This window comes from Capronia epimyces, assembly GCF_000585565.1.
Source record: "Capronia epimyces CBS 606.96 chromosome Unknown aczIQ-supercont1.7, whole genome shotgun sequence".
NCBI lineage: Eukaryota > Fungi > Ascomycota > Eurotiomycetes > Chaetothyriales > Herpotrichiellaceae > Capronia > Capronia epimyces.
Window position 1 is genome coordinate 1,507,985 of NW_006912910.1, and position 13,999 is coordinate 1,521,983.

Consider the following 13,999-nt stretch of genomic DNA (forward strand, 5'->3'; position numbering starts at 1 on the left):
TGTCATGCCCAGGATGAAAATTCGTAGAATTTCATAATCACAAGCCAGTGCAATCCTGTGGTTCATCTCGGCTGATCCTTGCCCTCGTCGCAGATGCTGCCAAAATCATCCGGAGATCCCTGTACATTAGCGAGGGCGTCTCGTCAGTATACATACTCTCTCTTGCCTTCAGGCTCGAGCTGTTAATCTTACATCACACATGGCCAGGATGTGCAACGAGCCATCCTAGTACCTGTTAGTGTGCTCGTCGTCTTCTCTCGTGTGCGGGTAAGATCAGAGCGTCATATGCACCGAATATGGAAGAAAATTTCTCGTGAAATTCACCAGGTATAGAAAAGGATGGGGTGAATGGAATATATAAATGCTTGACAATAGTAGACACCTCGCGACGGTTGTTGATCCAGTTCACAGCACAAGACCCAAAAATTTCGCGTGTTGCTGGGTTGACGATGCACCTGTTAGAGATCTCCTGTTTGCAAGGGTTCTAGACTTTGTGGAAGATGCAAGAAGATATGAAAGCTAGAAAGTAATCGTACAGAAAGTTGGAATCGTGGAATAGAATTTCAGGACCCTGATCTGTGCCGATGTATGTTCGAAGTTCCAACAAGCTGGGATGGACCGGTAGCGTGTCCAGAAGGAGAACGCGAACGATATGGATGTAAGAACTAAATCTCAAGTCGAGGAGGATTTGTGGCTTTCGAAGGTTGAGACCGGGCGTCTCCAAGAGAGACACGCTTCTTCTCGAATGGATCTGCAAGAGCGCATATTTGCCACATTGTCTGCAAGAAAAGTGTGCTTGGCTTCGTCTGAAGCAGCCTTGGTGCCCTTTGTGGCAAAAAAAGCCGTAGTAAACGTATGAACTTTTGCCAGCATTCCCTTAGCCATCAAGTCCACTTTAGTGATGTACACCTGGCCTATTGAATCCGCCGTGACGACACCTGCTGCATAATTCTCTTCTCCATCCAGCTTGATCCGCTACACGGAAATGTTTGGAACTGAGTTCCTTTTCCGTGAAGCAGAGTCCTCTTTCGCCCACCACATCTTATTGCCTTTTTGGAGATTGGAACCGCATTGGCTCACTTGAATCCAGTTTCTCATGTCATCGTGATGTTCGACAATACAGCGGAATGACCGAGCATGCAAAGGACCGCGAGGTGAATTGGATTGAAAGGAGAGGAGAATCGGCGAAGCTCGTCGCGGTCACCTAGTTTGGGCAAGCTGACTGTAGGTGACCTGGCTGCTTGCCTGAACAAGTTGTTAGCATAGGCCATCCAAGATTGGCAATGAGTTGCTCACATTTGTAGCAGATGCGCTCGGCGCTAGCTTCAGACGGACAGTCCCTAGATAAATGACCTTGCTCGCCGCAATTCTAACTCGATGTAAGCGGATGAAAGTCGGGAAGTGGGATATAGACCTACGTAGCACTTCTGAGCTCGGCCTTGAGTGCAGTCACTAGGACATGATTAGCTGAGCGAGAAAGTAACAGATGATGTTGTGCGCGATTACCGTGACATGTGACCAATCCCACCGCAAGACTGTAATTCGAAAGGATCAGTATAGGTCTGATGGGAGGGAATCAGAAGCAACTCACATAGCATGTCTGGCCACCACCGCCACCACCGCCACTACGGGTGAAACCGCCACCATACCCGCCTTGGGCGCCAGAGGTGCAATCACTAGGCGGATCAGAATGTCTTGTGATGTCGCTCTTGGGTCCAGAACTCACCGTGCTATGTGGCCTTGTCCGCCACATCGGTAGCATTCTCGAGCAGGCCCTCCGCCATAAGTGTTCCCGCCTGCAGCGCCCCAACCACCGCCTGCGCCACCGGCTGGTGGAGCCTGCGGGCAGTCACGAGCAAGATGTCCTTCATTGCCACCTATTCTGCATCAATACTGGTGTGTGAAGGGGAGATTCTGGTAGACTGGACTGACATTTGTAGCAAGACTTGGGCTTCGGAGCAGCGGTGCAGTCTCGGCTAAGATGACCCTCGGCTGTAGGAGACATGAGTGAGAGGCGCAGGACAGACGTTTGCGCAACATACCTCCGCAGTTGTAGCTATTGAAAATCAGTAATGCGGAAGAATTGTTCGAGGCCTCGTAACTCACCAGGTCGGAGTGCCTTTCTTAGGGCAGTCGCGAGCCTGAAGTAAGGTAAGAGAGAGTGAGAGGAGTGGCAGCAGTCGCAAGAACCTGGTGAGAAGAATCACCGCAATTATAGCAGCCTCGTTCCATGTTGAAGGTGAAGTTGATTGATCGAGACTGGTTGCTGTCTTCGCTCGTTAGCAGGTTGCGGCTGAGATACAGCCAAAAGCTCTGATAGCGTACCAAGAGTACAGAGTACTCGGAAGGAGGCGAGTAAGATAGGGGATGTACCTAGTGATAAGATGTAAAATCTCTGTATTCGCTGAGTGAAGGGTGGTAAAGCTGGTTGGCACGATCGATGAAGTTGATTTGAACGAGACAAGGTTGGAAAATACAATATTTCCTTCGTACTAAAAAAGCGGAGTGCGATGAACTTGACTGCACGTCACACGTTTTTCGCCTCCCCCCTTCCCCCCCAGGCAGAATTCTACTTGACTGCGCGAGTTTCAAATTGAGGCTACGATGAGTTCGACTATCTTTGTATATATATTTTCTGGGTGAAACGAGCCCTCCTCGTCCATCCACGCGCATGTTGTTTGTCTATCGTGACCGAGATCGTTTCCATAGATACACCATTAAGCGAGGTGTCAAGTGGACTTGTGTAAGGCTACGTGAAATCGTACAGCGCCATCACCTGCTTACGGTCCCTTTCGCCTAGTACTACGACGCGCTCATCGTCAAAGCCTACCCATCGCCGTGTTAGGCTCACCTCTCGCTTCATGTTCTGCACCGCGAAGCCTAGCCCGGAAGCTCGGCGTGCCAGAGCAGAAATATTTGGTAGAGAGTGGACAGCCTTGATTTCGGTACTCGTTCTGGGTTGACTGTTGGCTGTCATGACAGGCTCCAGTTCCCACAGCCGAATTTCATCTCCCCTGCAGCTGATCGACACCGCTTTACCTCGATTGTTGACTTCGGCATCTGACACGCCAGATGTGTGACCCCATAGGCGTCTGCCGGAGCTGATCTCGAGTTTCTCCTCGTTGGAGGTCACCAGAAATGACATTATGGTGTTGTCTGCAAGTGTACCGACCAGGAATGGATGCTTATAGGAAATCGATGTGGGAGCACTCATTAGTTGAGGATAGAGAGAAACCGGCAACGAACTGGCGGAGCGCGTGGAGATTCCACGCTTGTCCCTGCCCTGGTACCTTACATCCAGGGGCGTTTCGACCGAACAGGCCAACCTGCTGTCTAACAGTGTTCCGGCTGGAGTCAGTCTGATTTCCTGAAGGCCCAGGCACCAGCCCGACTGAAGTCTATTGAAGGCATACGCAATCGCCGCGGTGAGGTTTCCTGGTGTCCTCCGAAGTGAAAGCGAAACTGGCGAGAAGGATGCATCGGACTGGAGTTGAGCAATTCGTGAAGCGGCAGGGGGCGCACTTTCCCTGGCGGTTGAAGTTTCCACATCATACAGCGCCAGCAAGTTGGTTCTCGATACCGTCATTATGTAAGGTATGGCAAGCGCCACGCCCGTGAGCGGCCCATCGTCCGAATGCTGAGTCGATCGAGGTTCGAATAGTTTCTCATCTGTGTAGAGATAAGTTGAAAAGGAGCCGTCCGCAAACCCCAAAACAAGGTGAAATTCCCCATCGATGATATCCACTGCCATGCACGTCGCCTCAGTTGACGGCTCAAGCCGTAGTTGAGCCTTCAACGATCTTTCTCCCGACCATGCACGCAGTCCGGCCAGCCGGTCGACCGTGAATATCATACCCTGGCAGACCTTGGCAATAACTGGCGGCGATGGAGGGTACGCAACCTCTAGCTCGCGGAATTTCGCTTTCCCTGATGCCCAATTTGTCCGGATCTTGTACTGGCGCTTCCAATCGACCGAGGGATTGTTGCGTAACTTATGCCCATGCCGTAGCCACTCTGCAGCCTTCGCCCGTCGTTTCGAATCATCTTGACCTTCTATCAAAGGGGTATTGCGAGCTCGAGACCTGATCCAGGTGTCGTAATATTTCACTTTCCATAGTTCTCGATCGGTGGCAAGAGAGCGAAACCGGCGCGAGACACTGCCGGAGCTGTCAGGTGATTCTTGGGTGAAACATGACATGGCTTACCATTCAATGTTCAATAAATCCTTGATGGCCAGAAAGGACAGCATCCGAAGCAGGATCTCGTCGCTGATGTCCAACAGATGGCGTGCGGGACCAGTGCGAGACCTCTTGACTATTGTTCGGTTCCCTTCCGTACCGTTTCTCCTCCGCTTCGGCATCTTTGTACTGGAGGTACCCAACGTAAAATTCCTGTAGGCGACTTGGGCCCAAGGGAAAGGATTACAACGGAATCAGCGTCGAGGTCGGCGTTGGCGCATGGAGATAAAGACTTGAACCCGTCTGATCGATAGCCGAGGTTCTCCCGCACGGCGCATCATTTCGAAACGACAAGACGCGACGCGACTCTTTGCTTGCACGCACCACAACCGCAGCCATAGACATGAGCACGCTACCCTCTCCGACTGGGACGCTGGTGTTGGCCCTGTGTCAAACTGAAGCCCTTCAACGTCGCGCCAAGCAGAGCATTGAGACCATCGAACGCCTCCAATTTGAAAACGAAAAGCTAAAGCGTGAAGTCAAGGAGTTGCGTCAGGCACGTAGAGACGAAACTCCGAACCTCTCCGCCCAACTGGATCAATTGTTCAGGCAGGACGCAGAAAAGCAAGCCGAGATCGATGAATTGAAGTTGAAACTCCGCTTGATCCAGGCCAGGGAAAGAAAATGGCGATTACAGAACCACTGCATCTCTTCACCGACCATCTCTTCCGACGAGCCAGAGGCAAGCACGCCGGCATCAGTGTCACGAAAACGGCCTCGCAGCGAGAATCCGGACGCGCAGAGGCCACTGCGAGAGATCTCAGCCAATGCTGCCCCCTCCCATCCCCCTCCCCGGTCTAAGAGATTGAGTGACAGAGGAGCAGACGCTATCCCAGCTGTTGCAGAGGACGGCGAGGACTATCACCGGAGCAGGTCTGATATAACCACTGGACAAGTGTTCGAGGATGATCAGGCCAACTGCCCCCGTCACCGATTACAGGCGTTGCTCTCAGCCCCCGCACCTGTCACTCCACTGCTTCCGCGTCCTGACCGCAGCTTCTCTACTGCTTCAACGGCTCCTTCGCGAGTGCAGGAGAAAACTTCAAGTCCGCTGCAACCTGCCGCCGAGGCCAATCCGGCAGGGAACGGCAGCGCTCGTCTTCAGCGGCTTCCTGGCCGATCGAAGAAGCCAGTAGCTCCTGAGGATGACGAGCCCTTCCGCGCCCGGCCAGTCAGCCGGCTGAACCGCTCGCATTTTAGGATCAACCCAATGTATACTGGAGGCTACGATTATGCCTACGACGAGAATTTTTGCGGTCGGGAGGCGAGAATGGGTCATTCTGGATGTACACGAGCTGAATGTTGCGGAGACAAGTTTAAGGCACTAGCAGCGACTCTTCCTGTTGAAAATGACATATCAGAAGACGACCTGCTGCTCGAGTTCTTGGGGCCTGGCTCGGAGGCAAACATACAAGCGTTGACTCCTCTAGCCAGAGAGAAGCTTATACACGAAGCACGGTCGAAAAGACTGGCGAATCTATACGGGAAAATGCACCGGGCGGCATTCAATCGTCCTCAGAGTCCGCCTGGATATTGGGACACCGATATGCCTGGGACTCAGGAGGAGCAGCACAACCGGGAGAAGGCCCGGCTGGGGGAGCGGGAAGAAGTGGAAAGTAGATATCAAGATGCCATGAAGGGAAATGGCCGGTGGCTATTTGCAGACGAATGATAGAGATTCTAGTTGAGATTGTGGAAATTAGTTATGTGAAGGGGCAGAAGGGTATACTCCGTACTCCATGCGGATACTCTCAAGGTTGTCACAAGGTTAAGGATTCCATGTCTTGTTGGAAATTCATCCACGTTGACCTGGATTTGTATTCTTGGTCTTACACGGAAAGTTTGCCCACAAGCTGACATGAGCGAACAGTCGAGCATGTTCACCTGGCTAATATCAACCTTCTCTAGACCGGCCTCATCGCCAACGATCCTGTCGCACATTGCACGCGTCGAGCCTGGCAGTAATCTCGCTTAAGGTGACTCAGGCCGATTTCAGACCAGTTTGAGATTCTTCTTTCACTTATCTTGAATCCAGCTAGGATCTTCTGTGTGGTGTTGAAGTCACCAGTATCCTCGCCTGCCTGCCTGCGTTCGCCATTCACTCTCCTCTCACTAAGTGCATCTGTTGGTTCAGAATCAAGGCCCTCTTTTTGCTATCAACGGCCACTATTCTCCTGGTCTCTTGATGAAATCGTATCCTTAGGAGTCTTATCTGTGCTGGGATGTCGTCGTCAGCTCTTACGCAGAGATCGCCCAGACAATTCTCTGCTGCTCTCAGTCCAAGTGAGCTACCGTCACCGCCCTCCTCACCGACCACCCGACAACGGAACCTACGATCAATCCTTCGGCCACAATTCGCCTCTCAATCACACGGTGCAGCTTCTCGAAATGCCCCTTCGGCTGTTGAGCCACGTCCTGGGCATGCAGTTGTTCATGAGCGGGGATCCGGAAGCAAGGACGCAGCTGTCTGCCCATCCGAACTACAACGAAACATAGCGGAGGAGCCACCAACAGTCTTGTCAAACCAGTCCATGGAGATAATGAGGAAGAGAAAGAGAGCTCATACAGAGGTACGAGCAGATGAGTACAATTCGTCGATAGCGGCAACTCCGGGCCGTACAAAGAAAAGAGACCTTAGCCCCGATTCCGATATCGACTCCAGCACCGACTTTAGCGAGCCCGAATCGCGGGTTTCATCTGACCGAGGATCCGACCAGGCAGGAGAGGATGAGCAGGATGTTACGCCTCAACATGAAGACAACGACTCAGCTTCAGACGATCAGGCGCCTGCGACGGCCAAGAAGAAGAGAAGAAACGTTTATGAAGGGATGTACGACAAAGCCATGGCTGAGGTGCGTTTTCTCAAGCGCCTGTTGGAAAAGGGAGTCGGTCTTTCACAGAAAGATGTGGATGCATGTCGGCAGCGTGTTGACAACGGCACGACCTACAAGCGTGCCATTGCCCATGTATTTCCCCCAACCCACCAAAATACGCAGCGGCGCAAGAATAGCGCAGCTTGAGCGGAGCAGGAGGTCAATGGTACTGTCATGTCTTTTTGACTGAATTCATCTGGAAACTATCCTTGGCTGTATTGTATACTATTCTCGCTAGGCTTGCATAAGCTATTGGCCACCTCGCACTCGCCATCCCTATCTTCGTTTCCTGGGACAACTCAAGGAATAACTCTTGCAGGCCAACCTGCTCTTCCGTCTCTTTCCCATCTCTTAGAGCTCCAACCGCACGAGGTATTACGACAGAGTCACCGGCCTGTTTCGATTTTCGGCTACCTTCACTCCCGGGCTTGAGAGCTGTTATCGACTAGGACGTAGCTCCTCCTGAGTTGGCACTGACTATCGTCTCGAGAATTCTGAAAGAAGTATTGGGCTACAGAAAATTATGCAGAAGTGGTGTCAGCCGTGTTCATAATGATGGAACTTGTTGTTCTTCAGGTCCATTCACACGTAGAAAGGTGATAGTTACAGCATAGCTAGAGTAGAATAGATTACCCTTGTTGTACTCCGTACATTAGATCATAACCGATGGTCCGCACCTACAGGCCCGGAATGGATAGAAAGAGGAAATCAATCAAGACAAGAATTCCTCGTGCAGGGGCATTCTGCTCCCTTTGGCAGGATCTTCTTTTGAAAACATACAGATGCATAGATCTCCGGCCTTTGCTCGCCTCGAGACGCTCAAGCATAACTGGAAAAAGGAAATCCCTGACAACGAGACCGAAATACACATGTACCAGTCGTTGTTGCACAGATCACGCTAATATGAGATGTCCTGTCCAATGGAACATATCCTAAGTAGAACTGCCACGCGATGGAAGAGTGGAAAGACCTACGGAGCCCAACACAACCCGAGGCTGTGGCAGTCGCTCCATTGACAGTGCAACACTACGTCTATGATGATATAAAAGCAGCTGCTGCTCTAGCACTGTAAAATCGAAAAGAGAGAACGCTATATGATCGTGTAATAGTGCCTCATACAAAGTATCTAAGCAAGTTCGTCCTCACATCGGGTCGAGTCATTAGCAAGTGCTTCATGACTAGCTGGCTACACTGACTGCGGTGGTGAGATACTCAGACGCCATGTTACGTCGTGATGTCTGACTAAGGGTCAGGGTGTGATCTGCATATTTGGGCCGTATCATCCTACTGCCTGGTGGGTGGACGGCCACCATGTTAGGCTGCACTTCCCAGAATGTCCCATACAGCCGAAATGTAGGGAGGATATTGAAGAAAAACAGTCCCGAACCGGAGGAACGAAAGCTCGACAACTGACGATGGAGACGCAGAGAGCGTTGTGTTGCGAGCGTGTAAAGCCTGACTCTGCCCCTCTAGAAGAGGCCTATCAGAAATGGCGCACATATGTACAGGAAGCCTGGGTCCGACCGTCTTCGTCAGAGCTCGAGTTTTCCGTTGTGACTTATGAAACTGTGCGATACGCCAGTCAAGAGTCGAAAATTGGGGCGAAGATTGGTACTCCGCGTGATTCAAGAGCATATACCACCCTTCTGGTAACTTTAGGGTTGGAGATGATGAATACAGCTTCTGCGCCGGATGAAACATACAACTCGTAAGTCTGTCGTACGAGGTGAGGCCTCCCAGCCACAGTGGTATTAATGATGATGGCTTCAGGATCTGCACGACGGACATGCTCGATCACGCTTGTCGAATAAGTGACTTCAGGATCTGGAGTAGACCATAAAATTCGACATGTGACGTCTCTTTTGCACAACAGTGACATGATCGGGCCTATCCCTGAACCTGTAGCGACCAAGACCAGTTTCTTGAAGATGGGAGCCACGTGCAGCACACCCATGGTGGGAATCCCCCGAACCCAGAGCTTTGTAGGTGGTGACTTGATGAGTCGTGAGGTCCAATCGCCTGCCTTAGAGACGAGAACAGAGAATCCTTGACCGTCTTCTTCGGGGATGCCCGCAAAGGCATGCCACTCCATAAGCGGACTATCTGAGAGCCGAGGGGCTGCACAGAGAGGTAGGTTGGTGTAAGTGAAGTGTAGACGGACTGCATGGTCCGATAAAGGTTCTGCATGGACCGGGACCTTCCTGAGCCAAACCCAGGGAAGGGCTAGTGAGATTGTTGTGACCACCAGCGTCCAGAAGACAGGGCTATAAGCTATTGCTTCTTGAAGTGTGACGCTGGATAATGGGGCATGGGCCCTCTCATCAGCAAGTAGCCCAAACTGTATCCAGAACAAAGCGACTGCCGTCCATCCTCCAAAGCGGTGGACAGTCTCGAAGACGTTATGCATCCTTGAGCGAATGGCAGGGTGAGCCGTGACAATGATGGAGAGAAGCAAGATGTCGAGAACGACAGTGATAACAGGAATGACTGTCTGATGCGTGCGGACTTCTCTTGCTCGCAACACCCTGACGATTGCAACATTAAAGAAGGCGAACCAAACTGCCGCCGACATACCCGCTCCGCTGTGAACGCCACCTAGATGATAAATCTTTGCTGCTATTCGACGAACGCGCAGAGGAAGCCGCTGGGGGCATTTGCCAAACGACCAGAAAAGAGCGTTGATGACCAGCTCTTGCCGAACCAGAACTGCGACGGTCAAGTTGATGGAAACTGCGGCGGCAGCCGAGTCGGGGGACATTGAAAGGAGTCTATGCCGCGCCGCAAGAGCAATGACGGCAATGAGATTGGCAGTTAGGACGAGGAGGCTGAGGCGGCGGTAGACTGACAGGACGGTCCAGCGTAGATTTCTCATTATGCGGTTGTACTTTTTGTCTTCCATTGGTATCTCTGGGATTGGGTGCTTCTCAAGAATGAACGACGAGGCAGTCTTTGAGGACGTTTGGTCAGGGGGCACTCCGTCTCTTGTGGGGGATGCCTGTGCAGCGCCAGCAGATGAGTCTCTTCGCTCTAAGCTCTCTGTTTGAGACGTTGAATATTGAGAGTGTTGGGGCCAAGTTTTCCCGAGGACATTGTTTAGTGAAGCGCCTTCTGGATCCGGGACGGGATGCACTGGAGCTTGCTGAGAAAGATTGCGTATATCAGAGACGATGGGCAGCGCCGTCAGTGCCATTCCGGATTGCTGTATCCATGCTGTCAGAAAGAGGCCAACACTGCCAATAGGCGATAGTAGTCAGACACGAATCGAGGGTGGACCAAAGTGAAGGGTTTATAACCTACGACTGCTAGATGAAATGGTCGAGTGCTTGACGCAGAAGTGAATATGGAGGTGTTGACGGAAGGAAGTACCAGGGTGCGAGTGTTGAAAGTGATTCAAACAGGCTGTGAATGCTCACTTACAAATGATACCATGAGGGCTAATCCAGGTGACCAGAATGAGAATGTTGTCTGGTGCGTGCGCGCGTGTGTGCCAAAGGTAACTTGCTCTTGTTCTTCGAGGGAGGGTGAGATCGTGTGCCTTATAGGGCTCGAGAAGAGATACCGGTGGGGACGCAAGGGACAAGAGAACTCGGACAGGAAACTCGAAGACAAAGTAGCGATGGATGGATGGATACTACATAGGAGATACCGAACAGAGAGGAGGATGTCGGGGGTGGTGAGGAGATGGGTGGTGGAGGTGAGAAAGCGTGCAGAGGCAATGGAGGCAACTGGAGGTGACTCGAAAACGTGGGCACTGAGAAATCATGCAGCCGAAGCCGAAGGATGACAGAAACGCAGCCACCAGGAGCAAAGCGAATACCGTAGTGAAATGTGTGCGAAAGGAAGCGGGAGACACAAGGCAGTGGGTGCGTGGGAACAGAGATGTGATGGGATAGTAGTAGTAAATGGGAGGTGCCTGACTGCGCTTTCCATCCACCACTGGCAGTGAATATTAGTACTCGACGGATTGACCGGACGGATGAAGGGAGAGTCAATGGAATGCCGCATTGCACCGAATATGAACATGGGACCATCCAGGTTGAGGCTTTACCGGCCCTGTACAGACTCGAACCCACGGATTGGGATCGAGGAGCTGGCCCAGTTCGGGTTGCATGTCCTGGCATCCTCGGTAGCCAATTGATAGTCGTCAATATATCGAGGCATGTTCTGCACTCAGTTGCAGTATCTTCCGGGCAAGGCAGGCGCAGGCGCAGGCGCAGGCAGTCGGTCCACCGGCAGATCTGGAGGCACCGGTCGTCCAGACTGGGGGTGACTGCCTTGACTAATGTAGCCGCTGTCAGAAACAGATGCTTCAGTTGCCTGTGGTTTCGAGTGCTTCAATGTGACCAACTCCGAAACATGGACTGCGAGAGAGAGCAGTGTGTGGACTGCTGGGCCGCGTTCCCTTCTTACCTGCCTGCTCTCTCTCGATGATCTGCCTGACTGCCCGACTGCGCTTGGTGTCCTGCTCATCGTTTGCTGCCAGGGGACTGCGTCCTTCACGACAACTTGAAGTAGTAGTAGATCTCCTGCCAGTCATGCTCTCCGTTGCATCCTTACTGCCTCAAATAAGAGCAACATACTTTTACCACAGGCGGCCTTGTCTTCACCAGCAAGCTCTCGTTGCTTTCTCCATTTGTCTTCCCTCATAACGTGGACGTGCCGTGTCTTTTTTCTTTTTCAACATCCGACCCGTCTCCTCTCACAAATACCTACGCTTTATCCGCCGTTCCTTTGCCATCCGACCTCACAAGGGCGTGCTCCTTGCATTCGTTGTCTTACCTGACCTGCAGCTATCCATGCTGTCCAGCCATACACCTTTGGCACCTGTCTTTCTATGCAAGCCAACGTTACACAATGTCTCTGTCCACGTCGCTCTCCACCCATGCAGTCTGGACCTCTTCCAAGTCAATGCCCATTCCAGCCACAGATATCTTGACTTTTGCTTTCGCTAATCTTGGCCAATATGACAATGAGCAGCCGGTAAGCTGCTTGAACTCCCCATTGTGGCATCAAAAGCTGACCCCTGCCCTCCATTCCAGCTCTTTGTTGATGCCAGTGACCCTACCAACTCCATTTCAGCCCTGCGAGCATTTCAAGTCGTACGGCGTCTCATCAGAGGCCTCAAGGATCTCGGATTGCAAGAGGGGGATTGTGTGTGCCTGCATGCCTTTAACAACGTGAGTGATATTTTGGTGGTTCGGTCGGGGTTGCCGCCATCCTTGACGCCCCAGGGCCTGTCGTGTAACTCTGCTGACCGGGTCAATCTGGGGCATTGATAGATCTGGTATCCCTTGATTTGGCTAGGAATAATCGGATCCGGGGCTTGTGTTTCTGGCACCAATCCCGCTTACAGCTCCTCCGAACTTGTCCGGCACTTTAAGCTCACAAAGCCAAAGCTCATCTTTGCCCAAGGCCATTGCATACATCCAATCATGCAGGCCGCTTCAGAATGCGACATATCTGTCTCCAACATCTTCGTTGTTGGCACCCAGAAAAATGCTCCGCCCGTTGACGGTTGTCGAGACTGGTGGACACTGTTAGTCGGTGGAGAATGTGATTGGAACAGCACATCCGATGAGGGTAAATCTGTCCAGGATCGAGTTGCGGTGTATTCCATGACCAGTGGGACAACCGGTCTTCCAAAGGCTGCCATGATTCCACATCGCTCGATTGTTGCACAAAGTGTACTATTAGAGGGTCAGTTCCATGCCAGACCTTATCAGGTATTGTTACCTTCTCTGAGCCCCGCTCGGAAATGGACTTGAACTGACATCCTTCATAGCCATCGCAACTCATTTGTCTTCCTGTCTTCCACGCCTTTGCCTCGCCCCTGGCCCTTGTCCTCCCTCTCCGCCTCGGCATTCAGACCTACTTTCTTCCCAGGTTCGTGCTCGACGATTTTCTGCAGGCGGTCCACACTTATTCTATCACGGACACGCCGCTCGTCCCCCCAATCATTGCCTCGTTGAACCGACTTAATGCTGCGGACCATCATCTTCTTGGAAGCCTTCGATACATCATTTGTGCTGGTGCACCCATGACAGCGAACGTCCAGACCAAGTTGTACAATATTTTGACTGAATCGGCAGTCATCGCTCAGTGCTGGGGTACAACTGAGGCTGGCTGGCACACCTTGTTCGATTGGAAGGAAAAGGACACTTCTGGAAGCGTAGGACGGCTGTTGCCAAATGTCCAGATGAAGCTGATCGACGTGGACGGGCTAGGTGTTGGACAAGAAAACAAGCTCGGGGAAGCCTGGATTCAATCACCGATGTTGTTCACTGGTTATCTGGAGAACCCAAATGGAACCCAGGAAGCATTCGACTCGGAAGGTTACTATCGCACCGGTGACCGTGTCTATATCCTCGACGGCAAAGTGTTCTATGAGGGCAGAATAAAAGAGATCATGAAAGTCAAGGGTTGGCAGGTTTCACCACAAGAACTTGAGACGATTCTCCTAGAACACCCCATGATCCTGGATGCCGCTGTAGCCGGCATCACCAGCGAGGATCAATTTGGACTTCCGGTGACATTGCCATGTGCATATGTCGTTCGCGCTCCTGTTGCTTCCGCTGGGCCACAGTCCGAGTGCCCAGCAATCGATGGGAATGGAGCGGGGATGCCATTGACGGCGGAAGCTGTCCAGAAACTTGTATCTGCTAGGCTGATTTCGTACAAACGGCTCACAGGAGGTGTGGTCTTTGTCAAGGAAATACCACGTTCCGCGACAGGAAAGATCATGCGTCATCGCCTCTCAGAGATGAAACTCGACCTTACCGCGAATTGAGTAAGAGCAGCGCTGGCAGAGACCGAATACCATTTCTGTCCGGTCCGGTCCGAGTTGCATCTATCTGATTTCGTGTAGCTTTGGCGCTACCAAAGCATGCG

At 52.0% G+C, this 13,999-nt stretch overlaps 6 protein-coding genes across 6 annotated transcripts; 3 read left to right on the forward strand and 3 right to left on the reverse strand.

Annotated features, from left to right (window-relative positions):
* Positions 1–1,204: 1,204 nt before the first annotated feature.
* On the reverse strand, positions 1,205–1,993 carry A1O3_08341 (uncharacterized protein; the record flags this gene model as incomplete). Its single annotated transcript, XM_007738439.1, has 7 exons — positions 1,205–1,245; positions 1,297–1,369; positions 1,419–1,452; positions 1,507–1,535; positions 1,592–1,676; positions 1,727–1,882; positions 1,929–1,993. Coding segments are annotated over 7 exons (483 nt in total), but the record flags the coding sequence as incomplete, so codon positions are not given.
* Positions 1,994–2,749: 756 nt separating this feature from the next.
* On the reverse strand, positions 2,750–4,360 carry A1O3_08342 (uncharacterized protein; the record flags this gene model as incomplete). Its single annotated transcript, XM_007738440.1, has 2 exons — positions 2,750–4,157; positions 4,206–4,360. The coding sequence occupies 2 exons, from the start codon at positions 4,358–4,360 to the stop codon at positions 2,750–2,752; spliced, it is 1,563 nt and encodes a 520-aa protein (XP_007736630.1).
* A 221-nt stretch (positions 4,361–4,581) lies between these two features.
* A1O3_08343 (uncharacterized protein) lies at positions 4,582–5,910 on the forward strand (the record flags this gene model as incomplete). Its single annotated transcript, XM_007738441.1, has 1 exon — positions 4,582–5,910. The coding sequence occupies one exon, from the start codon at positions 4,582–4,584 to the stop codon at positions 5,908–5,910; it is 1,329 nt and encodes a 442-aa protein (XP_007736631.1).
* Positions 5,911–6,778: 868 nt separating this feature from the next.
* On the forward strand, positions 6,779–7,258 carry A1O3_08344 (uncharacterized protein; the record flags this gene model as incomplete). Its single annotated transcript, XM_007738442.1, has 1 exon — positions 6,779–7,258. One exon carries the CDS (start codon positions 6,779–6,781, stop codon positions 7,256–7,258), a length of 480 nt encoding a protein of 159 aa, XP_007736632.1.
* Positions 7,259–8,693: 1,435 nt separating this feature from the next.
* A1O3_08345 (uncharacterized protein) lies at positions 8,694–10,301 on the reverse strand (the record flags this gene model as incomplete). The annotated part of the gene is made up of 1 exon (XM_007738443.1): positions 8,694–10,301. One exon carries the CDS (start codon positions 10,299–10,301, stop codon positions 8,694–8,696), a length of 1,608 nt encoding a protein of 535 aa, XP_007736633.1.
* Positions 10,302–11,965: 1,664 nt separating this feature from the next.
* Positions 11,966–13,898, forward strand: A1O3_08346 (uncharacterized protein; the record flags this gene model as incomplete). The annotated part of the gene is made up of 4 exons (XM_007738444.1): positions 11,966–12,091; positions 12,151–12,288; positions 12,391–12,834; positions 12,894–13,898. 4 exons carry the CDS (start codon positions 11,966–11,968, stop codon positions 13,896–13,898), a joined length of 1,713 nt encoding a protein of 570 aa, XP_007736634.1.
* Positions 13,899–13,999: the final 101 nt, after the last annotated feature.